Source organism: Mus caroli, chromosome 16 (assembly GCF_900094665.2).
Source record: "Mus caroli chromosome 16, CAROLI_EIJ_v1.1, whole genome shotgun sequence".
Lineage (NCBI taxonomy): Eukaryota > Metazoa > Chordata > Mammalia > Rodentia > Muridae > Mus > Mus caroli.
Genome location: NC_034585.1, coordinates 69,290,365 through 69,316,684, shown reverse-complemented (window position 1 = coordinate 69,316,684; position 26,320 = coordinate 69,290,365). Strand labels below are relative to the sequence as shown.

Below are 26,320 nucleotides of genomic sequence, written 5' to 3'. Positions count from 1 at the left end.
CTGGATTTCATGCAATGTACTTTTCTTGGAGAACTATTTTTTTTTAACCTGCTCTAATTAAACACTGAATTGTGGCACCGGACATCTTCATATCTCTTTATTCAGACATAGCGATAAGATATAATCATCGGGCAGATTGAGCACGTGGACTAGTACATCGTAGTTATGAGAGGTTTGTCTAATATATATATTTTTTTATTTTTAGTTTTTTCAGATTATAAATACATACTTTATAGTTTGTTTTCTTAAGAAGATATAGGACAATTGCTATTTCTCTCATAAGCAAATTCATCTGGAGTTTATAAGTCAATCTTTCTAATTTGGTTTGGGTTTAAATGTGGGTTTTGAATTGCCATCTTGAGGGCCTAATTTTGTTTCCTATATTTAATGCGAGCGCTCTCGGGAGTCTAGCTCGTTCGTGTACAGCACACTTGGTGCTTCTGTGCTCTGTTGATGGAATGCCTCCTTTGGCTGCTCCTTCCCATTGGTCCCAATGCCCAAGCCCTTCTTTAAAACCATTTTCAATACCACCTTGCAGAAATACTGATACATGGGATTGTTCCCGGAAGAATTATTGGGGCCGTTTTTCATTTTAGCCTCTCCCCCTCCCCAATAAATTTCTGTAGCCAATCTTCCCTCACAGAGATTGCAATATAGATCTTTGGCAGGGAGTCTACCCAGGAAAAAGTGATTGTTTTAATTTTTCCTGTTGTCTGGATTTCAGCTGACATGAGGTCAGGCATTTTCAAAGACACAAGTGGTCTTTGAATTTTGCTCTGTTAAACTCATCAGTGTTTTATAAGATCAGATAATGCTAAGACAATGGCAGATCTTTTGGGAGCCATGGGTCTTGAAATTCGGCAACAAGAAGTGATTAAACTCATTAGAGTTGTAGCATATTTATAGTGACAGGAGAAAAATACATTATGAGTAAATATCTAGTGCAAGGCTTGTTTTAAAAAGTGTAAATAAAACATTTGATAGTCATCTTTTATAAAGTTAGAATTCAGGAAATTACTATTTTCTTTTATTTTTTTATTCCACTACCAGGAATAACTGCAGTGTACGGAGATATCTTTAAGTTTTTCACACGATAGCCTGTATCCTTTAAGTACCTCCATACAATGTATTTCCCACTAGATTTTTTTTGTTCCAACTTGCTAAGTTTCTCTAGCTCTTTGCCTCTCTGATTTTCTATTCAGTGTCTTCAATTCGCAGCCACATTACTTCCAGGAATTACATTCATTCCTTGTAAAATGAATGAATTACATTCATTCCTTGTAAAAATATTCTTGTAAATAGATCTTTTCCAGAGCAATATGTTAAAAACCTTTAGCACGAATTATCTGGTCGATCTGTATTCAGAGCAGTATGCTGAGTCCTCCTGAGCCTTTTTTTTATCTTATTTTTTATTGGATATTTTCTTTATTTACATTTCAAATCTTATCCCCTTTCCCGCTTCACCCCCTCCATTCCACCCTCTCCCTGCTTCTATGAAGGTGTTCCCCCACCCACCAACCCATTCCCACCTTCCTCTCCTTATACTGGGGCTTCAAGCCTTCACAGGACCAAGGGCCTTTCCTCCCATTGATGTCCAACAAGGCCATCCTGTGCTACATATGCGGCTGGAGCCATGGGACTCTCGATGTGTATTCTTTGGTTGGTGGTTTAGTTCCTGGGAGTTCTGGGGGGGGGGGGGTCTGGTTTGTTAATATTGCTGTTCTTCCTATGGGGTTGCAAACCTCTTCATCTTCTTCAGTCATTTCTCTAACTCCTTCATTGGGGACACCATGCTCAGTCAGCTGCAAGCATCCATCTCTCTATTTGTCAGGATCTGGGGGAGAGTCACTGGAGATAGCTGTGTCAGGCTCCTGTCAGCATCTACAATAGTGTCTGGGTTTGGTGACTGTATATGGGTGGGGCAGTCTCCGATGGCCTTTCTTTCCGTCTCTGCTCCAGACATTGTTTCTTCTTACAGCCTTCTCTCTGAAAGTTGTAATCCCACATTTCTCTGCCTTCAGTGCTGATTCACTCCAAACAAACAAACAAAATGCTAACAACTACTTCATGAATCATGTCCTGCTGCGTTTACTTTTATGTCTATTTAAAGTCAAGGGCATTATACAAGTCTATTATGTTATTTTCTTTCCGATCTCTGTACTAAGCAGAGAGACTTATAGTTTGTAGCTAGTCAAATAATTAGAATGAATAAAAATGTGAATCACCTAGTCTCAAGAAAATAAATGTATGGTATGGTCATGTTCTTATCCTTATTTGGGGAATTACGATTTTGAATCTGGGAAGAAGATTTTAGATATGGAGATAAAAATATTTTAGGAAATAAAAAACAAACAAACAAACAAACAAACACCAAAAATCACATTTGTTTCCCCAAACCCAATTCTGGTGCCTCACAACTGCCTTTAACTGTCGATGTAGGAATTGGATAACCTATTCTGGCCTGTATCTTTTATGGAAATCTGAATGTATATACACAAGTATTTATGGAGTACACACATATATACATAAATAAAATAAAAGAAATCTTTAAAAAGGGATATTTTTTAAAATGGGAAGTCAGATTTTGAGAAATCTAAAGAAATACCTCGAGTCCATGCAGTAATTTTATCAAAATAATTAAGTCATGGATTATAATATGCTTTTACACATTCTTATTTGGTAACTTTGTCATATTTTGTGTTGTTATTATGATGAAAAATTAAATAAAGCAGTACTGGTTAGATCGCTTACATTTGAAAATTCTACTAGTATTTATTTGGGACAACTTATAGTCTTTCTCTTATCAAGAAAGTTCACACAACCTAAAGTGCTCAGTCCGAGTTTGAATGCTACATTAATGGCTTTGATTAAGTGAGTTTTTGCATTTTGAAGAGAAAGTGCCCGCTAAATTACAACACTTCTCATGAAGGTAATATGCTTGTTGACACTATTAATTTTTTCTTCTTGAGTTGACAGAGGCAAAATACTTTTACACTGATTCTTACATATTTATTAAAATACATCTCAATTATAGAAAAATGACAAAGCATAAATAATACAGAACAATGTTAATGTTTTTTGTGGTAAACATCACATTTTCATGTCTCCTGAAAAAATGGACTTCTGAAGACAGGCAGTGTTACACACACCATTAATCCTAGCACCCAGGAAGCAAAAATGGTTGGATCTCTGAGTTTGCGATCAGACTGGTGTCCAAAAAGAAAAAGAAAAAAATAGGCTTATGTTTGAGAAAATTATGCTCTTTATACAATGGTAGAATTTGGGTTAAGATGTGGACTTGGCTGTATGTTACTGCCCTTACTGGACATTACATTTTGTTAAAAATTCTTCAGTGTCCACTTTTTATGATTATGTTCTCTCTGCACTGAGTTCTACAAATTAGAGCTGGTTTGAAACTGTTTTATCGGTTTTAAGTTTCTTACCTAAATAACGTCTTTAAAATAGATAGAGCTATTCTAGTAGTCACGGGATAGGAGAATATTTTCCTTGGAAGTGCGTGGTGTGAAGATGTCCTTGTGGAACTGCCTGGATATCTTCTAGGGCTTCTCACTTTCCAATCTTTAGAGCCCCCTCTCATTGTGAGCATCATTAGGATTTTATTTCCATCTCTTTCCATTTCTAACAGAGTCACTCTTCCTTGGGACCATCATCTTTACCCACACCTTCCTACTAGTCTCCTAACCTCATGCCTTTCTTTACTGAATAAATCTTTCTCTGTGTCTTCCATCTTCCTCCTAAAGTTAAAGCCTCTGGAAAGTTTACTTTGCAGCTGTCATTCAGATTAGGGATAACCACAGTAGGGTTGGCAGTTGGCCTGATCCTTTATCCCCACCCTGTTAATGATTTTAACCCTCTTCTTCCCCACCTCACAACATTGTAGTAGATGTGCTCTTTCATATAAAGCCTTCAATGAGCACCAGATGTGGAAAGTGTTACCATCCCACTGTCCAAATGATGCTCTTTACTCAAAATTCTTGTAACACTCATTTCCTAGCCAAAGCATTTTCTTTCTTTTCTTTTTTAATTAGATATTTTTTTATTTACATTTTAAATGTTATCCCCTTTCCTAGTTTCCCCCCTGAAATCCCCTACCCTCTACCCTTCCCCACTGCTCACCAATCCACCCACTCCTACTTCCTGGCCTTAGCATTCCCCTACACTGGGGCATAGAGCCTTCACAGGACCAAGGGCCTCTCCTCCCATCCAGAGAATTTTCAAAGCTACCAGCATACAGGAGATTTTCCCTCTTAATTCTCATCCCATATGCTACGTGCAGGATAACTGCAGTGGTCTTCTGTGGTGTTTTGAAAGGCCCTCTCTGAACTCACCACATTCGTCATGATTGTTGGGTGTGTTTTGTTTATATCGTCATTCTTATGTTTTAGGGTTACCATTATTATGTTTTAAGTTTACTTTTTCACAAGTCTGTGAACCTCCTGAGCTCCACATTTCCAACATTATAGTGCCCAATAGAATGTACTAATTGTCTGTTTACTGCTTACTGAAATAAAGTTATTCAGCAGGAATAAACTGCTTCAATTCATGTGTTTATATTCTTAGTAACCTTTGTATGTAGTTTTCCTCTCTCCTGTGTTTGGGATGCATCAAGCCTTGAATATTCAGATGTTTGATAAAAATGAGGATAAAATTTAAACTTTATTGTGACTTCAGGATCTCATAAATATCCTGAAAACATTGTAAAGAACTTTGTGCATGCAAATACATTGACTTTTGAGGAAGAAGATAGTTGCTTATGATACTGGAGTCTTTCATGGTGACCTATTCAAAACATAGTGCCAAATTGGCAGTGACATGTTGTCTGATGAATTTTAGAATTATGAGACATCTATTTTACTAAGCAAGTGCTAAGACACAGGATGCTAATGCGCAGTATTTCAAGTATGTCTGCTAATAACCTCATTTCTTCCTGTATCTTGGAGAATTTGTTCTTTCTTTTCCTTTGTATTGTGAGAAATCCACTAAAGTAAGTAAGGTGACCTAGCCTTGCTCTGGCTCCAATGCTGGGCCAGCCACCGAGGGCCAGATTTTCTCGTTGATATCTTTTTCATTGTTGTCAAAGGTTGATGTTTACTCTGCCTTTTCCTTTCAAATTCTAGCTCCTCCACAGTTTGTGGTTAGGCCAAGAGATCAGATCGTTGCTCAAGGCCGGACAGTGACATTCCCCTGTGAAACTAAAGGAAACCCACAGCCAGCTGTATTTTGGCAGAAAGAAGGCAGCCAGGTGAGTGGGGTCATGACTGCTTTTCTGACATCTCTGAACTTCTCCCTCAATGACCCGCAGTACCTGTCTTCTGCTTCTATCAATGCTCACTGTGTGTTATTTCTGAGAAAGAAATGATTGTAAAATAACTGGATGTCAAGTGTTCCAACACAGATTCTTTATTTAATGGGTTTTTTAAAATTCTGTATCTAACATAAAATAAAAATAAAATAGTTCAAACCCCAATTAACAAAGATATTGAAAATTTCTGACAGCAATGGCCATGTTGCTTTCTTGCATCTAGTGGCATAGTATGATTAAATGAAGTCTCACATATAAAATAACTAGAATATTTCTTAGTATAAAAGAGATCAAACAGCATTTTAAAACTTCAGTATTAGTTGCCGTAGAATATAATTTCAACCCTCTGCCTGGGCAGTATAAAAAGAGAACAAACTTAAGCACACATTCATTTAATAATGGTGGAATTCCATTCTTCCTTTTTTCCCCCCTCTGGATTTCTTCATAATAAAATTAGACAGGAAACAACACATTTTACACAGGAAACAACTATCTTGTTTTTGCTGTGATCCTTCTGGGCAAAATCATTTCTCAAAGTCTTTTGGAAAACTCAACTGGACACATTAATTTTCTCAAGTGCTTAGCTTCTAGGTTGAGCCAATACAAATTTCCAGCTTGAAGCAGATGAGACGTTAAGAAACCTAGACTAAGAACATGTCTCAACATCCCTCTTAAAATGAGCTGTCTGTTCATTCTGAAGGTTCTATAAATAACTCAAGAAGGCATTCATTTCTCAAAAGAGAAGCACTCAGTCTTCTTTCTCAAATAGTTACTTGCCACTCCAACTTCTGGTGATTTTTTTTGAAGGGTGTGGATAAGAGAAGTTATCTAAATGTGAAGAGTTGATATGGACACATCTTCTGAAGACTTTGAAAGAGATGAATTTCTCCTCAGGACTTTTTTGACTCTTCACTGAAAAGGTTTATTTCAAATAGAATTATAACACATGGTATAAAAGAATCAAGTCTTTTCAATAGTTAAAGATAGCTGTTGGTTAAGATAAATTCATGCATATACAAATAATATCCATAGTATAGATAGCTCTAAAAGTATACAAATTAAAATGAACATTGATGCTCTAGTTCTGTGAACAGAGGATATCTAACATAATAATAGATGATATTGAATAGTAATTATTAGATTTTAAGCATCACTCCATATTGCCTGACAAAGTGAAATAATATTCCCAAGATATTAATACATAATAATACATAATGTTTGATGTTATGTGTGTTGGTTTGCTTACAGTGTTAGATATAATATTATTTCTTTCACCATTATCTCCTCTAGGGGAGTTGAGAGCATGAGAGATTAAGAATAGTAGTGAAATTCTGAACAGACTGTCAATTTTCCTCCAATGAATATAGATATTATCACAAAAGTTCAGTCTTCCTGCTTTCAGTATTCAACTTGTACGGCAATCTGTCTCTGTCCATCAGCGGAAAGAGACCAAACCCTGAAGTTAATGACCCACATTCCTCAATACATGCTGATAATGCCAATTAGGACTAACATGGTGTTCAAACACTTTGAGAGCTCTGCAGAGTTCTTGGGCTTCACTTGTAATCCATTTCTTTTGCCTGTGCCATACAACCTGGGAATATAGATGATGGGTTAAAGTCAATCAAATGCCACCTTCCATGTCAACGAATCATTTAGAAAGTGGAATGACATTACCTTGTAGAGGAAGAGATCCCGGGGAGAATTAGGCCATCTGATGGATTAGTGCAATGTAAATTAGTATTCTAATGGCTAATTGCAGGAAAGTGTGCACTTTGAGTTATTGTATCATTTTCAATTGCCCTTAAAATTTAGACCCTTCTCTTTCAGATGTTTTATAACTGTAATATATTTGGATTCCACAGGAGATTCAGTTTGTTCTCAAATTATCTTTCTAGTATATGAAAATGCCTAGCATTATAGAGTAATGTGACTTTCTGAGAGGGGCAATAGCATTTTGAAATTATATTCCTGTCATGCTAGCAAACATTGCTCCTTTTAGACAGCATTTAATAGCATGGTAATGTTTATGTAAAGTGGGCTTATAGTGTCTCACTTGAATCTCATAAAGTGGACATCCATCATGTCGCAATAAAGAGAAGAGCTTCTAATTAAAGTAGGACATCATTTGCCGGATTAAAGTCATTTAGCGTAATTGAAAAGTGTTAATACCCTATTTTATCCTCGTCCACTGGCATTACTTCAAGGGTAAAAATATTTTAAGGTGAAAATGTGTCTTGTGCCTTTAATTGAATGTTATTACCTCCTGATTTCAACTTATTGAAATTGTTTAATTACAAACTTGGAAAATTAATTACCATATTGCAAAACAGATCCCAGGGGGTTCTACTGCTTTTTTTTGTAAGTAAATACAACATAAAAATTGATATGTCCTTATTTATAGTGCAGCTAGAAACATACCTCAGTATGATTTATTGTATCCACATGTTTTTTCTTAATTGAACAACAGTAAAACAGCACAGGTCATCCAGATGAATGATCCAGTTCTGATAGAGGAACTTTAAGGCTTTGTGATTGGGCTGTAGTAGTTGTGTGACAGGCATTAATGAAGTGTGTAGGAAACTATTTTTAAAAGAAAGTAATACTTTGAAGGTTGTAGAGGTTACCTGCACACTTTCAGAGCCATGGGGCAGCCTTTATTTATTTTAAAGAATTGTCTTACCTTTGCTTAAATTGTAGCATTTTTTTCATATCTCTTAATGGAAGCTGCTATCTGACTAAGGAAAAAATAGAAGGAGAAGCCTCCTTCTCCTTGGTCAGTCTACAGTATATACACTATTTGGAACTTGTCCTAACATATTCAAATGGGGCAACAACAATGATATGTGACGTCATTTGTTACTGTATAAGGTTCCTCTGTTCTTAGCATTACAGTCAACAGCTTTAAATGCCTGGGAACTAGGTCACATGAGTAGTATACTGCCCGCTTATTTTAAAGAGGCGGAAACTAAATTTCAAAGCTGAAATACATAACTAGCAAACACTAAGGAGTAGATAGTTGATATAAAGTTATGTTAATGATCCCAATTCAGTCAATATCGTGCAGATCCGTGTGTCTATAAAACTCCACGAATTATGTTCACATCCAAATTTAAATTTGAAAGTCCTAATTTTGAGAACTGCAGATGGTGGTTCCTCCAGCTAGAACACGGTTACTCTGTAGCCCACAATTTATGACTTGGAAAATATTTCCCAGTCAAACCCTCTGTGGAACATATAGACATTGCAGAACCATGTGGTTTTAAATATACACATTTGATTCTTCCAGCCATATTCCCATAATGGTTATAGTTGTTAATGAAACTTTGCTTGCTGAGGGACAAACACTGAAGAGACTGTTTGCTGTTGTTGTTGCTTTTCCACAGAACCTACTTTTCCCGAATCAACCTCAGCAGCCTAACAGCCGATGTTCAGTGTCGCCCACGGGGGACCTCACCATCACCAACATCCAGCGTTCAGATGCGGGTTACTACATCTGCCAGGCCCTAACCGTGGCAGGAAGCATTTTAGCTAAAGCACAGCTGGAAGTTACTGACGGTGAGATGTCATTGCTCGGTTATCCTCAGGAAAAGCATTAGTTTTATCATTATTATTTTATATTATTTAATTTATTTATTATTATTAGTTTATTATTTTATTTCAGGTTTGGGGAGAATATTTGATTTGCTGAAAAAAATTGCCTCAATGCCTATATATACATTTTCACTAGAAAATATATTACATTTACATAAATAGATCAACAATGGTTAATAGTTTCTAATTCTTTCTGATTTTTTCATACCACTCATTGCCCCTAAGAAAAAGAACATCGAAGATGGCTATTTAGATCATTAAATTTATCGGGGTGCATTATTTTAAACAAATGATATCTCTCCTATTTACAAATATGATCTCTGTTTTCACTAAGTATTTCCTTGGAATGACTGATTCTGATGGATATTAATACTTTTATCTGCCTAGAGGAGTAGAAAATAGCATCTTTAAATATCATCAGTGAGACAGAAATGAGATTTAAGTTAGCTAATCACGTTATGACATTCTTCCAACTTTAATTATACATTCACTAAGTTAAATTAATTAAATGCATTCTAAAGGAGTAATGATGCTAAAATTATTATTATTTTTTTTGCTTGCACATATGTACCTTGAATTTTAGTTTCTGCTGGAAGTTGAAAAGGGTCTGCTGATTTTCTTTTTACTAGAAGTTCATTTATTGTACTTGACAGCTTGGGTGGGAGGGGTTAGATAGTGTATGAGCTGTGAAAAGGAATTTTTCTGCACTTTTTAATGACTTAAATTTTAAAAAATCTTAATTTTGTTTCATTTTTCAGAGCTTTCCTCCTTCTTTTTGAGTTTTTTTCCCCGTGTTAAGACTAAGTTTCTGAGATACAGGGCCTTTGATCTTTATACTATCAGATTTTCTTTCTCTCTCTCTCTCTCTCTCTCTCTCTCTCTCTCTCTCTCTCTCTTTCTTTCTTTCTTTCGTTTTTTGAAGTGGTGAGACTTACTTTGCTTTCCTCTATATCCGGATTCACATGTGGATTAAAAGGCAATGTTTAATATATGTGCATGGTGAGGCCCAATTTAGCACAGGAATGGTACAGGGCCAGACAGACACTGTCGACGGAGATGTTAAGAGACTGGACTGCACCTGCTGGTGCTGCAGAGAATTTCCTGCCATGCAATTGAAGAAGCCCATTCAAGGGTTACTAAGGATGACAAAAGGTTTCTTCCCTAGTTGGCAAGAGCTTTGGTCCTCTAACATCCATAATTCTTTCACAGAATAAAAGATAATGATTAACATTAGTAAAGTTCTCGAGTCTTATACCAGGGAAAATGCCTAAACATGTAAGCTTTAAAAATAAGATATTTGGACCAAAGTATTCAATATATTCTTATTTTAAATATGTATAAAAATATTACTAATGAGAAAAGTTCATTTCCTTTTTTTGTTTCTCCAACTTTTTGTCAAAATTAAAACAATAATGTAATGGCCATTCTATGGATAGAGTCAATAAAACTCAAAAAACATATAGAAGTGGAATCTATTTCACACTTTATGTTGAAAATAAACAGCACACTGTGGTCTTATCGGAATGGTTTATTAAGGATTTCTAACATGCAGTTAGCGAAGACCACAGAGGTGTTCACAGATCACTGAAAACCCTAAATGTTCATTTAACCTTTGACTCCAGTGTCATGCAAACCTGTGGTCACCTTTCAGCCATAACTTCCCTGAGACTGAATTTCTGCTAGCCAGGAGATTTTCAATTACTTTATTGATCAGAGTCATTCAAGGCAATGAGCTATTTATTTAGGTAGTAGGGGGGAAAGAAGGGGAAATTCTAATTAGTTGACCTTTGGTTGTGTCTAATGATGTCAGAGATAGGACAATAAAAGCAGGTTATAAGAAATTACTGGAATTCTGCATAGCTATTTGACTTGGAACCGATATGCTGCATTTAAAACTTGATACACACAGTTTAGAATGTAATGAAGGTCCACTTTCTTCCTTAATTGTAGCATTATTTATAATGTTTTGTGCATTGAGTTTAATTTGAAAACCCCCAAAACTTTCTGTTAAGCTTTAATTTCTCCAGATATGTTGTAATTTTTATAATGCTATACAGCCTTATCCCATTAAGTTATTTTACTTACTTCTAAGTTTAATAACATTTCTAAAACAGGAGGTTGACATTGTAGATTCTGATGCACAGATAATTGTGTTTTGTAGGAACCGACTTAAGAGATTCTCCTGGAGCAGAAGTCAGAGTTGTCCCCATATGCAAGGACCTATGGACTAAATTCTAGATCAGCTTAAACTAATTTTTATCATATACTGACATGCAGAGTACATTCAGTATGATTTAAATAAGATATACTAGTGTTTGCTCATATAGTAATTACATGTGTGTGTATATATATGCATATTTACATGTACAATATAAATTTAAAGAATACAAACATTTAACAATTAAAGAAAACCCTTCTTGTCTTTCCTACTATAGTCATTTCCTCTTAAATGTCTTTTTTTTTTTAACTTGGGCTTATCAGTTTGACTTGGAGATAATCTGGTGAATTCTAAAGTAAACACAATATTAAACTATTTCTCTTTTTCTACCAACCATTTATATAATGTCAGACATTAATATGTTTCTTAAACCATTTACAATATTTCTAAAAACAATATATATTATGCTACAGGATGGTGTTCCATAAGCAAAAGAGCACACTGTGATAGAACATTGTAAAATTATGCTGAATATTTATACTGATTATAGATGAAAACTGAATTTGGTTACACCAAGCATTCTGGTTGGCTAATTCACTCTGTTTAGCTGTGTGTGTTAACTCAATAAACTCGATCAAATGTCATGACTATAGTTTGGAGACCCAGTGTCATGATTTTGTATTTAAATTATTTAAGGTCTAATGTTTTATCATCCACAAAACACATAAGCTTATGTAAACATAGCATTCAGCAGCTTCTATGATAGGTATTTATAACAAAAAGCAAAGATGAAGTTTAGCTTTACAATCAATATATCCCATAGGGTTATTTTAAATATGTATGTATATGCATAAAAAAATGAACAATTTATGACTGGCAGCTTGAAGAAGCTACCAATATTTTTATTTTAATTTCAATGTGACTAAGCTTTTCAATTCAACTCAACCTTTCTAAAATGTCAAAATTTATCCCCAAATCATTTTAATTATAATGAATGCAGAATAAATTAAAACAATGATATGTTCTGAGTGCAGCATAGGTATGTTTAATGTATATAGTTGGAAAAGACTATAGATATTGAAAAGGCAAAGTAAGTTAGTAAAGATAGTAAAGATAGATAGTAAAGAACTTTGTGTATTTAATCTTACTTTTCATTGTAAATATATCAAGATGACTGAATGTCATGGAAGTCTAGATTTTCTGAATATGTGTTTGCCTTTTAGTTTTGACAGATAGACCTCCACCCATAATCTTGCAAGGACCAATAAACCAAACACTTGCAGTAGACGGTACAGCATTGCTGAAATGTAAAGCCACTGGTGAGCCTCTACCTGTAATTAGCTGGCTAAAGGAGGGCTTTACTTTTCTGGGGAGAGATCCAAGAGCCACGATCCAAGACCAAGGAACACTGCAGATTAAGAATTTACGGGTACGTAGTATTTGGGTTGTTGTTGAGTCTATCCTATCAACAGTATTTCCCTAAGGAAAACTTATACAGTGTATTGGAAAAAAAGTCTGACATCAGCATCGTATGAAAGATCATGCTTTTTCTTGGTTCAACAATTGGTAACTGAAATCATGGGAAAGACTATTGTCCTTATTGTAATTTGGTCTTGGGAATCCAACTCCAGTGTTCTTGGATGCGAAGGAAATGCTTATTGACTCCAATTCTTTAAATAGAAATCTTGAATAGAAAGTTATGGATCGTAGCAGGCAACTAAACTCATTGGCGAACAAGAAATGCTTCTAGTTTCACTCTACGAAGGAAGACTGTGTAGTTCTATGGGTAAACTGGCTCAACCAAGAATAACAGGATGAAACTGTGTTAATGGAGGCATGTGCAGATAGTTAGCAATGCCCTTAGATTTTTAGTTAGGTTGCTACAAATTTTACATATTCATCTATCGATGAGAACGATTCACTCGTGTTTTAAGTGAATGAACATGAATAAGATCGACAGTTCCTCCAAGGAAGATAATTTGGATCTACATCAAAGGTGACTCCAAAAAGTCTGTGATTCTAAATGTTTCACTAATTTTCTACTAACATCTAACAACCTTATATTTAAAAAATTCAGTGGTTTAAAGCAACACACAGTTTCATATAATTCCTGTTAAAAATGGAATTGATGGTATGAGTTAGCTACAGTTTCTGCTACAATGGTTGTAATGCTGTGTTTGTCAATTAGGGCTAGGAGTTTGCCAGAATCAGAGGGGGGATTGATTTCCTTCTGAGCAATGTGGTGTGACAGCTGGTTACCTAGCCTTTACTGAAAGATAGATTAATGACCCACCTTATTCTGAGATTGGGCTGGTGGTAGCCTCTAAGCTCTTGTTACCTAGGTATTCCAAATCATCAAGGTCAGCAAGAAAGCTGCCAATGAAATTGAGCATTTCAGGTCCTTGATGCTAAATCTCAGACATGATATCTGTCACCTTCAAACATGCTATTGGCCAGAACAAGTCTAAAGGTTTCATCTCCATGTTAGAGAGATGAAGGATTGCATAAAAAGTGGGAACCTGGGAGCTGGCATTCTGAGGGTTACCTGTCCCCTGCCAGCATAGTCCAGTCACTTAACCATGTAGAGTACAGCCACCTGCACTGCCACAGCTAGCAGGTGTGACACTAGAGAAGAACATTCTAAAATAATCAAAGTGCTGGGGATGAAAGCCAGAATTGTGATAGCTAATATGATACAATATAAAAACATTAAAAATTATTGAGTGGAAGAACAATTAGTACGGTTTGGCACTTGGGCAAAAACGGGAAGCCAAGATGAAGAAAAACAAGCAGACAAACAAACAATATAACAAGGAAAGCCAGCAAGTGAGATGTCGTGGTGGGTGAAAATACCTGCTCCCAAGCCTGATGACCTGAGTTCAGTTCCTAAGACCCATATACAAGAGGTGAGAACTTATGCTTGTAATCTTCCTAAGACCTCTCACAAGAACCTTGACACACGTATACATTTAATAAATAAATAAATAAATAAATAAATAAATAAATAAATAAATAATAAATAATAAATAAATAAAGGAATGAATGTGATACAAATTTACTGATTCTTGAATTTTTATGTTAAAAAGCAAGAGCAAAAGGTGAAATATCTTGCTGCACATTATCCAATGAAAGATGATTCTTTTCTTAACATGGAACATATTCACAATTGCACATCTATATGTAATGTATCAGTGTACTATGCATATATTTGTATAAAAAGGAGAATAATAGATAAACTTTAACAGATCTATATTTAATATTAACTTTAATAACAATAAATTAAATTCTTCTAGGTGAAAAATTTCACCAAGTTCTGTCAAAGGAAAATACATTAATATGGAATCTCCTTGATATATGTTTTTAAATTCATCATGAATTTAAAACTAATTTTCTTTTAACAAAATGGAAGTTATTTTAAAAAATTCATATGAGCTCTCCTTCCATAAATATTTTAACCTCTTTCTGAGATAAAGAAAGACTTGGGCCACGAAGGTTAATGCTTTTTCACTGTATTGTTGCATTAAAAGACTTGTGTGTGTGTGGATAGTTGAGATCACTGGGAGTGCTAGAGAGAAGTAATTAAAGGTAGATGCTTGATGATGTCAAACAAGCTTTGACTCCTTGCACAGGTCTTTGAGTTACATCTCTAAGATGCCATCCCCAGGAGAATTGTTTGTAGCAAACTATCCGAAGAGAAAGGGGGTGACAGAGTGTGATAACCTATTCATTTCCTCTTAAAGAAATTGGTCAAGGATGAAAGACAGGATAAGGAGAGGAAAGTGAAGCCCTCTTGATCAGAAAACGTCCTATCTAAAGTTAAAGCGCACAGAAAAAGAACATGATGATGGTGCTCATAGCAACACAAAAGTGAGACTCAGAAGCTATTTGGCTTTGATCGGTTCCAAATTGCACACATTGTTCTTTTTCTGTACAATGGCTGCTGTTAAGGGGGGGGATTAAGACAGGCTTTACCACTTCACTGGTGTAGTAGAGAGGTTTCCTATAGGTCAGAATCTTTTGTGTCTCGTGATTTCTTTCTTCAGTGCATAAGGCAAAAGAACAAAATATCATGATGGATGCTAAGTTCTCCTAGTCCAGTTAATTGGTATCTGAATCTGTATCTTTTGAGAAGTTGAATATTCCAGCACTCATTAAAACCTACCTACCACAGCTAATGTCAGGCCCATATCTCCACACAATGACAGGGGGATGTAGTTAAGACGCATTACCTACAGACTTTCTTTTTACACAGAATAACAAGTGCTACATTTTAGTTCAACAGCTATAATAAAATGCAAATTCTTTAACACATTCACAGCCCATATTCAAATGAACATCCCATTAAAATCCAACCTCAGCTCATTATATTTAGCTTGTGAGTGATGCTTCTTAAATGCAGAGATTCCTAATGATTATAATGCACTTGCGACCACATTTCAAAGGATGGCTTATTCCACAATGGCGACTCCTATCATCCCTGTAAGATAGAAGACAATTGTACAGAGATAGTATGGAAAAGACTGGCATGCTAGAGCAATTTCAACCTTTAGCTAAATATATTATGACATTTAAAATCAATTAAAGTGGTAGCATGGCAGTATCTTCATGTACTAATGATTTATCTAGGAATCAATTATAAGACTGAGTCATGGATAAATTTTGAAATGGAAGATATAATATTTCATAATCTTCCATATCTCGTGAACAGACTCATGCTCATCACAGAACTTAAATTCTTCGTCTTTTGTTTGCCTTAATCTCTTTTCTTTGGCTTTTGCTCACATTTAATTTTCCTACCCCACCAAGTTATTAGCAATAAATGTTGGTACTGCAAGCTTCTAAAACCTGGGTATTATGAGGACCCTTGTATTTTAAGTTTTAATATTCAGGCTTTTTGTCAAGATTTTTTTTTTACTTTTACAGCTGTTAAAGACAACTTTCTTGATCATATCTTCAACTATTCTCAAAGTCCTTGACTGTTCTTGATGAGCAACAAAGACATTTTAAATGATCAATGAATTTGGATGTTTTAAAAAAGATCTAGACTTTGGCTCATTTTGATTGTGTTCATTTCAAAATGACAAGGCTCCATATGCATTGTTTTCTTCTTGTTGTAGTTTTGATTTTGTTTTGATTTGTTGTTATTTTTCACTTAGTTTTTTTTTCTGTCTCAAAAAGCTTTATTTTTACTTGGTCCAAGACTTGACAGAGGCTCCAGGGCGGTGACAAAGCTGCCTAGTGGCTTGAGAGGTTCATTCAGGTGGAGGTCCCAAGGCAGGCTGGTGCAGAGTAGAGGGGGAGCCCCTTGGAAGGCACAGAGACCTCCTAGTCATGCTTGAGATCTCGCCCAGAGATCCCTGGGGTGCGCCAGTCTGCGCTGGTCCTGGATAAGGAGGTGAAACTAATCAAGAAGATGGGCAACCACCTGACCAACCTCACTTAGTATTTTTGTCTTGAGATGAAACCACCACTTTGCTATTGAGATACCACTTTGTTATCGATTGTTTTTTACTTATAACTAGAGAATGTATTCCTTAAATTTTAAATTATGTGTGTGTGTGTATAAAAGAATATTCTTTTAAAATACGTTAGGAGTCTCAGAGGTATGGCTGTCTCATTGTCTGTTTAGTCCTAGGTACTTGTATCTATTGAAATATACTTTCTCTGAGACAGAAAAGCCAGCCTTGCATTTGCAAAGCATAGTATGCATGTGTAGAATTCTACATGAATTCTAAGTTAGATCATTTATATCTGACAGTGACACAATGGAATCCCACAAGAAAATAAACTTAAAAGGTAAATATTACAGTGGACACAGGAAAACTTAATAAATAAACCTTATGAGATAAATAACTTTTAGTTGCAGAAATGTAATTTTAAAAACCGTTTAATAACTGTTATAACAAAAGGTTGCTTAAACCACACATGTACACGTGGAGCGCGTGCACACACACACACACACATACACACACACACACACGATTGACTCTAACTCCTGCTGAAGACTGAGTTGTTAAATATTGGTCACATGAATTCTTTCTTTCCATGTGTGCTAGATATCTGATACTGGCACTTATACTTGTGTGGCTACAAGTTCCAGTGGGGAGACTTCCTGGAGTGCAGTGCTGGATGTAACAGGTGAGTTCTTAGTAAGAGTTATATTTAAATAACAATCTAATTGTGGATCAAGATTTTGCATGCATTGGATGTAAATCTAAGTCACATTTAAGTCAATTTTGAATTCACACATTAGTTGGCACATAACATGGTGTCTGGGGAATTCCATGCATTGCACCTCAAAACCTTGTTGCTTGATTTCTTCTGAAATGCCAGTGATTATGCTGATTATGCATAAAAAGTCTACATTTATTACCACATAGGAAAACCAGCTAATAGCTTACCACCGTCTGATTTATGAAGATGAATTGCACACTGTCAAGTCAATTTCTTTAATGTTTCCTTCTCTCGAGCCTTATTGTCTGCTTACATAATCAGGAACAAAGTTTTCTCTGTCTGTTGTCTACAGAATCTGGAGCAACAATCAGTAAAAATTATGATATAAATGACCTCCCGGGGCCACCATCCAAACCTCAGGTCACTGATGTTTCTAAGAACAGTGTCACCTTATCCTGGCAGCCAGGTACACCTGGAGTTCTTCCTGCAAGTGCATATATCATTGAGGCTTTCAGGTATGAGGCAATTCCTGTTTCATTTCTCCATTAGATTTTTGTCTTAGCTACTGAATCCTCCAATCTCACCTGAGCCAACCTGCTGTGTTATGTTCAGGACAAGTTCAGGGTCATTAAGAATGTCCACTTACTTTTCACTATTCAGAATGAGACATAAGTTAATAACAAGATTAAAAATAAAATTCATTGTCTATTGCTATCTTTATAAAGAGGTATTTTATAACGTAAGTGCTCCATCTTTTTCCTGTATATTCATATTGTGACACATTTTCTTTTGCCTATACTCTGTGCTTTCTCACCATTTATTTTTGTACTCTTTCAGACACCTTCAAATGTTTTAAGTATCTCATACACACAAACACACACACATATAAATATATATATATATATATATATATATATATAAAATGTTTTTCATATATACATATGTATATGTGTGTATAGGCTCCATACTTGAGGGAGAACACACAGGCTATTTTTTTCTCAGTTTGAGTAATCTTGCTTAAAAGTATACTTTCCACATCATCCATTTTCTGATGAATTCATAATCTTATTTTTCTTCAGAGCTGAGTTAAACGCCATGTCTATATCTATCACATTGGGACATTATACCCAAACAGAATCCACAATAACTGGACATATACATTTATTAAAGATATCCAATGTATATTGGCACACTAGATTTGGGAATATTTGATCCTAATAATTAGAGTGCACATGTAAAATAATTCTAATATTTTTTTGTTTCTGTATTCTTGAATAAATATATTAGATATTTAAGCAGGGAGTTGAAAGCTAGTTAAGAAATCAGCTCCATGTGCTTATTATAGTTGTTGAATGAAAAGATATTTATTTCAATGTGCTATATGGAAACATCGTCATGAGTCCAAAGGTGTACTTCATAAATCATTGAATTTTATTACGCTTTCGATCCAAACATGATTAATCACAAATGGGAAAGTGTGTGTGCTATAGTTTTACATTCAGTTTCATTGTGGTTTGCTTTGATGTTTCACAGTTCGAAAGACAGCCACTTTGTTTTATCAGCATCAGGACAAATATTCACTTACTATGTAAAGTTGTCCTGCTCCATATTCAAGTGTATGATAGCTACATGCTTTCAAATATTAAAATAATAATTTTCATTACTCTTAATGCTTGATGTCTAAGCACATTTTGATGCTAAAAAATACAAAGCCCTAAAAGCACCCCCCCACACACCCTGCTTTAAAATTAGTTTTAGGAAAATTGCATTTGACCTTAGATACAGCTTTCTAAAATAGCATCCATTTGTAGCCAGTTGTGAAAGGTTCCCCACACAGAATCTGAGTTACTTCATCATTTAGAGATGAGAGATCACAATACTGAGTAATGTAAATTTCTATTAAAAATGTAACCAAGGGGAAAATATTCATTACATGCTTCCTCTCTTCTTTTACAGATATGTAGTTTTAGAAGGCTCTATTATAAAATTGCATGCGGAATTGATGCAAACGAAAACACACCTTGTTACAGGAAAATATATTGGCATAAATTACTCTGTAGCCCATTTATTCTTTCTGCAGGTTAATTCTTTTCAAGGTATATACATATGCATTTGTGAGGACCATATTTATTGTACAGACTTGATGTTGTGATTTTTGGCTCTGTTCCTTTTACAGGTATTCATTTAGTGGGCTGCTGTGCATTTAGCAAGTGCGGTCCCATCTCCTGGGCTGAGTTTAATTTTGTGGTGCATGGCCCTTCGTTTAGGTGGGCTCGGCTTTGTTGTTGAATAAACTGAACTCATCCAAACGTTTCATTATTGGGCTGAACACTTCAAGTGCTGTGCATTTGTGTTCGTCTGTTTAATATTTCAGCCATTGACCCTTGTCATTGACACTCAATACCATTTGATATTGTTAAATCCTTTCGGTTAAATCAGTTTCTGTTCTTATTTCAGCCAATCGGTGAGCAATAGCTGGCAGACAGTGGCAAACCATGTTAAGACAACTCTCTATACAGTAAGGGGGCTGAGGCCAAACACAATCTACTTGTTTATGGTCAGAGCGATCAACCCGCAAGGTCTCAGTGATCCAAGCCCTATGTCGGATCCTGTACGCACGCAAGGTAATTTCGGCAGCTGTGATAAATTGCTGGCTTTGGTAGTGCATATCAACTTAAAACTTGAGCATTGCATGAGCAAAACAAATGTGTAAAGGCAGACTGTACATGATACTCTGAATGTTGCCAATGGAAGAAAATGTTTTCAGACTGCCTTGCTATGAGGTATGCTTTGAGAGTACTAAAGCTAGTTTGTAGGTAAAGCAAACAAATAGTTAGGTACGTGTGTAGAGAATGAGAATCTCTGAATGAAAAAAAAAAGTTTCCCCCTCTTTTTACACAATAGAAAAAATAATAAACCCTTGAAAAATAGATGCCCAGACATCATTGTCAGAATTATTTTTCTGTTTTTGTGTGTCATTCCTCAATCCACCCAGGATAGTGGATCTCCCAGTGTGGATTTTGAATATGAGTACCACTGACCATAAATCTGTTAGAGACACATGTTCAGGCTTAAATCTAAAGACAAGAGGAGGTCAGAGCCCTGAATTGAGTTACTATGGCTTCTATATTGTACAGCACTGATGCTTAACAACCACTACTGTGTGTGTGTGTGTGTGTGTATGTGTGTGTGTGTGTCTGTGTAGGTGTGTGTGTATATACATACATATATACATACAAAAACATATATATATAATTATATTATATATACACAGTGTATATATATATATACATATGTATATATGTATATATAAAACATTTGGTTATTTCAAACGATATTTATTTCAGAAAAGAATAAATAAGTCCTTCTTCTTGGCATAGGTGATTCTTCTGACTAACATGCCACCATAAAATAGAATATAAAATGAATGGAAATTTTTATCTCCACCTTTTCTATAACCTGTCCTTTACTATAGGCAGGAGTAGGGGAGCGTTTAGAAGTCATGACACAGAAGTCACTGCTATGCAGGTTTGATACAGAATGCTATATTATCCTTTCCTTCCCTACTAGTAATAGAACGAATACTACAATAGAAAATGGGACCTTCTTTGTTTGTTACAATCTACTCCCCACAGGGTTCTAGAGAAAGGATTAATTATTTCTTATTTGCAAGAGCTTTTGAAAGATATATAATTCAAGTAGTATTTTTATGCTATGAAAGGCACCATGCAGCCATAAAATATTATTATAATTACAATGTAGTTCAGGGGTAGTGACTAGCATGCCATTATCACAGAGAAGGGTGCGGTAAAGGAATGAAGTCAAATAAAGTTGCCACGTGATGGGAGCGTGGCTGACACGATGACAGTTGAGGGAGGAGGGGATGGTACTCCGCTTTTGTTCTCTCCGCCATAGTGTGTTTAATTTTCCATGATGATGAAGGGTATGTAGGTAAAGAACCTGTCTCCAGAGAGAGAGAAAGCACAACAAAGACTTGGAAGACCTGAGAGTAGTTACATTTTATCTCCTCCCTATGCGACCACTTTTAATGTGTCTGGATTGAAGGAGTCAATTAAATGACTGAGTGTGAAATGGAAGAGATATACGATTTTTTTTTACAGTCAAGAAATTTTAGACTGTATGTTAGCTATACCTGTGGGGATAGCAGTCATTGTTGTGTGTACAGCTGCAGTTCGAGGTAGAGAAAGAACAAGGTTGAGAGGAGTTCCTTTGTGATGCAGTCTCACATACCTTCATGATCCTGAGTAACTGTGCCAGGCATGAAATATTGACTCAGAATCTACGACTCAGTGAAAAGGTCAACAGAGATGAATGGATTAATGAATTGTGTGTGTGTGTGTGTGTGTGTGTGTGTGTGTGTAGTATAGGGGGAGGGAGGGAGACAGAGATAAAGACAGAGACAAATCTGGCTTGTTCCACCTGAGAAATTTCACAGATCTGATGACCTACAGTCTTGTAACAGGTATTTCATAGGAGAACTCATGTGTTGTATCTGAATGTCAGACTTATTTGTGGTGTCACACATTCAGCTGTTTGGAAATCCTACAGAGCACTTCATTTCAAAGAACACATTGGCCTTCAAGGTCTGAGTTTTCAATTCCTTTAATAACCACTTACTTTGAAAATCATTTTCTTCATTAAACCTCCTAAATACTTGTAGGTGGATGATATCACATTAGGACCTGTAGACATCAGCAAAGGTGGATAGTATTCAGATAAAGGACCATTTTGCTCTAAAACAATTCACATTTTACTTTGCTGCTTAGGTCAAGAATGGAAAAAGTGGACATGAAAGAAAATGACATTATGTTGCTCCTCATTACTTATATCCTAGTTAAAATTAGCACAATGAAATCACAGTTAAGATATAGACCTCTAAATCCTGTAAGAATGTTGCAATACAAACTGAAGAAAGAGCAGAAGAAATTAATTTTGAAAACATTTAGAATTGGACAACTTTCTTTAAATCAAATAGTTTTGGTGAAACTTTACCTTGACATGGAAATGTGTTGGTTCAAGTGATCTTTTGGCATATGTGTGGCATTTTTATTAAAAAAAAAAGCCTTTTAACTTTTCAATTTAAGATCTTAGCTTACAACTTGGAAAATACTTCAGTGCCTCATCATCTATATAGAAATAATCTTTCTGGACAAGAAGTAGGGTACAGTCTCTAGTCTAACTCAGAATCTAATGATCCTCTTCCTTCTATGTGAGGCTGAAGAGTTACAAAGAATCTTGAATAGAAAATTTTAATGAAGATACATATAACAAATTGTGTCATACCATCATGGAATACATATACACACATCTGCTTATTTTTATATACATAATGTGTTTATATTTATATGCCAAGTTGTTTTATATCATGACATATTTATATCCATCTGGCAATTAGTTTTACATAGGATGATATCAAATGCACAGGAAGTTACTAATGAATTTTGAAATTAGGAGTGGTCTTCTCCTTTCACTACAGATATCAGCCCCCCAGCACAAGGAGTGGACCACAGACAGGTGCAGAAGGAGTTAGGTGATGTTGTTGTTCGTCTCCATAATCCAGTTGTCCTGACACCTACAACTGTTCAAGTCACATGGACGGTAAGTTTTTATAGAACATATTAGGCTTCATGTATAGCAACAAATCTATTTGGAATTTTTGTAGGAAAAAAAGGGCAAACAAACCTAAAACAAAATTTAAAAACACCTTTTCAGTTCAAGGTACTTGATGAAAACAGAGTAAAGTATTCAACAGGTAAACCTGTATGAAGAGTAATAAGTAAAAAGTACGTTGAAATAGAAGTCTAACCTTCATGTCCTGACTTCCAGAAGACTTACTGAGCTGCAGTTAACATGCGAAAGTTACAGGGATCAAGTGAATAAATGCTTTTAGCATGATGAGTGTTCTGAGATTATCACCAAAGTCAAAATTTGCAGTGGTAAAGTCATCCCAGAATGAAACCCTGTGGCCATTTGTAATCATTCCCTCCTGAACCCATCCTCATCCCAAGTCATCCAATAAATGCCACGTTGCTCTAGATTCCTTGGCTGGAGTGGTGCTGTGTAGGAAATCACAGCAATCACTTTTGTATCTTGCTTCATTCATCCAGAAAAAAATGTTTGAGTTGCATTCATGTCACAGTAATCATCGGCATGTAATGTCTTGCAGTGTACACATATAAAAAATCCACTCGTCTACCCTTTCTAGGTGAAGTAGTCATAAATAATAATTTGTTTTATACAGAGTCCATATATGCTTTTTATATCTTTACTTGGTAAACCTTTGAAATATTTCATTTTCTTAGCTACTATGCATAATATTTCCACAACAATTTGTAGATAATTTTTGAATGTGGGCATTTTCATTTACCTTTGGTATATTCCCATGGATTGTTATCAGTGTGTTAACATGACAATTAATATTTTATTGAGCTTGCTAAATGTTTTCTAAATGTTCATCTATTCTAACTAATATAGTCGTGGTGGGCTGACTTCTTTCTTCCAAATATTTTCTATTTCTCTCCCATTCATCAACACTTAAGATTTTCTATATTGAAGGTTGTAACCATTCTGGCACACTTGGTATGATTCCAACTTTCATTTTTTAATTAGTAGTTAAGATATATTTTACTGTATGTACCTGTGGTCATTGTTTTGGAAGTAGCTAAGTAAGTAAGTAAACTACACCAATTCTTATGTCTTGACATCATTCAGGTCATGGTAGAGAAACAATTCTATCACACTTTACATCAACTCTCAACTAAACAGGTTGAGTATATATATATATGGTTTTTTCGAGACAGGGTTTCTCTGTGTATGTAGTCTTGGCTGTCCTGGAACTCACTTTTTAGACCAGGCTGGCCTCGAACTCAGAAATCCACCTGCCTCTGCCTCCCGAGTGCTGGGATTAAAGGCGTGTGCCACCAGGCCTGGCTGAGTATATATTTTTATCAATCAGTTGGTGAAAGTATATGAGGTATATATGACAATAAAAATATTGTTCGGGGTTCTCTCCCAGTTTTAATTACTTTGCACACATACAGTTCAAAGGGAATTTTCAGTACAGAGTCTATTGCAGATTTTGAGAGCCACTGTATGTAGGGGCAAAAATCCAGTTGAGAAATATGACACACTGATAAATGCTATAACATATTATACGCACCAAAAAAATTTAGTCAATAAGGTATTTAAGTATATTAGACACTAAGCTAACAACAAAAGACTCCCCTTATAGCATGAGTTTAATATACACTGAGATTGAGGAGTTAGCAGTAGCATATCTAAGAAGAGGAGCCATTAAATTCATATTTAAATATTATTTATTTTATCAAATGACAATTTTTTATAAAAGAACACAAGTATAGACAGGTTGTGTACTTAGATTATTCCACTCATATTATTTTATTATCAGTTAGGATGTGTGGGACAGAATATTTCAGTCCCTGTTTGGTGTTAAGACCATCTGAAGTGGGTCACAATGGCTTCCAGGTGTCAATCGGGACATGCACAGGACTTGTGCACTGAAAAACAAACAAACAAAAACAAAAACAAAACCAGAAGCAAAAACATTCACCTCCTAAACCTGACCTAAGACTAAAGTTAGAGCCAAATAACTATCACTGGCTATTTGCTAAAAACGACTGTTAATGTAATGAAAACTAACTGTAAAAACTGTGCTGCAGTAGCAAAACTTGCTTTAAAAAAAAAAAAAAAGATTTTATGGTGGTAGTGGTGTGATTCTGGGGCAGAAGTACTTAGAGACCCGTGCTTAGGGCCAGAACACTTGGCCTGCAGAGAGTGCTTTTTCAAAGTCAGTTTTAGAACCGCTCTGGTACAAAGATATGGCATTTAGCAACTGACTCACCCAAGAAAACTTTGGGATTTTCTATTCAGATAGAGGCTTTTATTCTCTTCTATTTTTAAAACTGAAGCTGTAGACAGTGGACATAGCTTATTAATTTGAAAGCTCCCTCTCCCTTATTTTTTCAGTATGTCTTTTTTTTCTAACAAAGATGCCCTGTGAATGCATATTTAAATGCCTTGTAAATTCTCATCTCCACACCAGAGACTGCAGGGTCCGTTCACTTAAGTGCATGGTTCACTGTTTTGAGCCCAGTGACTCCTGGTATCTGGAGCAAGTAAATATCCCCAGGTTCAGAAAGTTAAACAGGTAATGGTAAAAATCAAATCAGGCTCCAGGACTGGAGATGAGAATTCTAGGTCTCTCTACTTAGTCCTTAAGACAGAGGCATTATTAATATCATAATTTCTATTGTCTTTTACTTAGGGATTTAAACCCCCCAAAATTGTGACTAGACATTAATTAGAGTAAATACTAAATTTAAGAACACCTATCTTCTAATCTGCTTATTAATAAAGTTGGTAACCAGCAGAAGACATAACTTGGGAATGGTCAGCTGGCAGGCTGAGCTAGCATAGGGTGGTATAGAGCCTTTATTTGCTCAGTGATCTTCAGTTTGTAAGGTCAGATTTCAGCAAATTCCTCTTTGCTTTCACCTGTAATAACATTTTCCCTCCCCCTAAGCAGTGCCTCCCAACCACACAAAATTAACTTGAACTCTTGTTATTAAGTAGACCATTACTATCTACCAGTTGATGGCTGTGCTCACTGGAGTGAGCGAGCAACGCTGTGTAGTAAACATTAGCTTCATAAAAGTACCTAACACACTTAATTAATGAAATCCAAACATGGATAAAACCAATTTGCCCTGATTTACAGACTCCCTTCATCTCCAAACAGCTGCTTAATGTTCTTCTTAAAAACACAGCTTGTTTCTTTCAGTATTAACAAGCTATTATTGTGAGTTATGCCTTTCTTTCGGTATATAAATTCACTTAAAGGGAACTCAGACAAGTTTATAAAACGTAAGCTTAATGTTGCTTTAACATATGTGGCAAGGATTGTTTTTTAAACTCTGTCAGTTTTGATGAAATGCAATTCTCTTTGATTCTCATGAATTTAGTTTTTGTTCTTTGGGTGCCTCATTTTATGTCAGAGCAACTTCTGCTTTTCAAAAATCACACCAGTTTGT

General features: G+C 35.5%; 1 protein-coding gene across 17 annotated transcripts in view; it reads left to right on the top strand.

The window, feature by feature from the left end:
- Positions 1-26,320, top strand: part of Robo2 (roundabout guidance receptor 2) — a 1,509,792-nt gene that overhangs the window by 1,407,217 nt on the left and 76,255 nt on the right. For all 17 annotated transcript variants that reach the window (XM_021184410.2, XM_029470220.1, XM_029470218.1 and 14 more), the window contains 7 exons: positions 5,139-5,263; positions 8,710-8,881; positions 12,299-12,504; positions 17,132-17,213; positions 17,602-17,764; positions 19,707-19,873; positions 22,747-22,868. In XM_021184410.2, the coding sequence (XP_021040069.1) occupies positions 5,139-5,263; positions 8,710-8,881; positions 12,299-12,504; positions 17,132-17,213; positions 17,602-17,764; positions 19,707-19,873; positions 22,747-22,868 (1,037 nt within the window). The remainder of the gene's footprint in view (positions 1-5,138; positions 5,264-8,709; positions 8,882-12,298; positions 12,505-17,131; positions 17,214-17,601; positions 17,765-19,706; positions 19,874-22,746; positions 22,869-26,320) is intronic.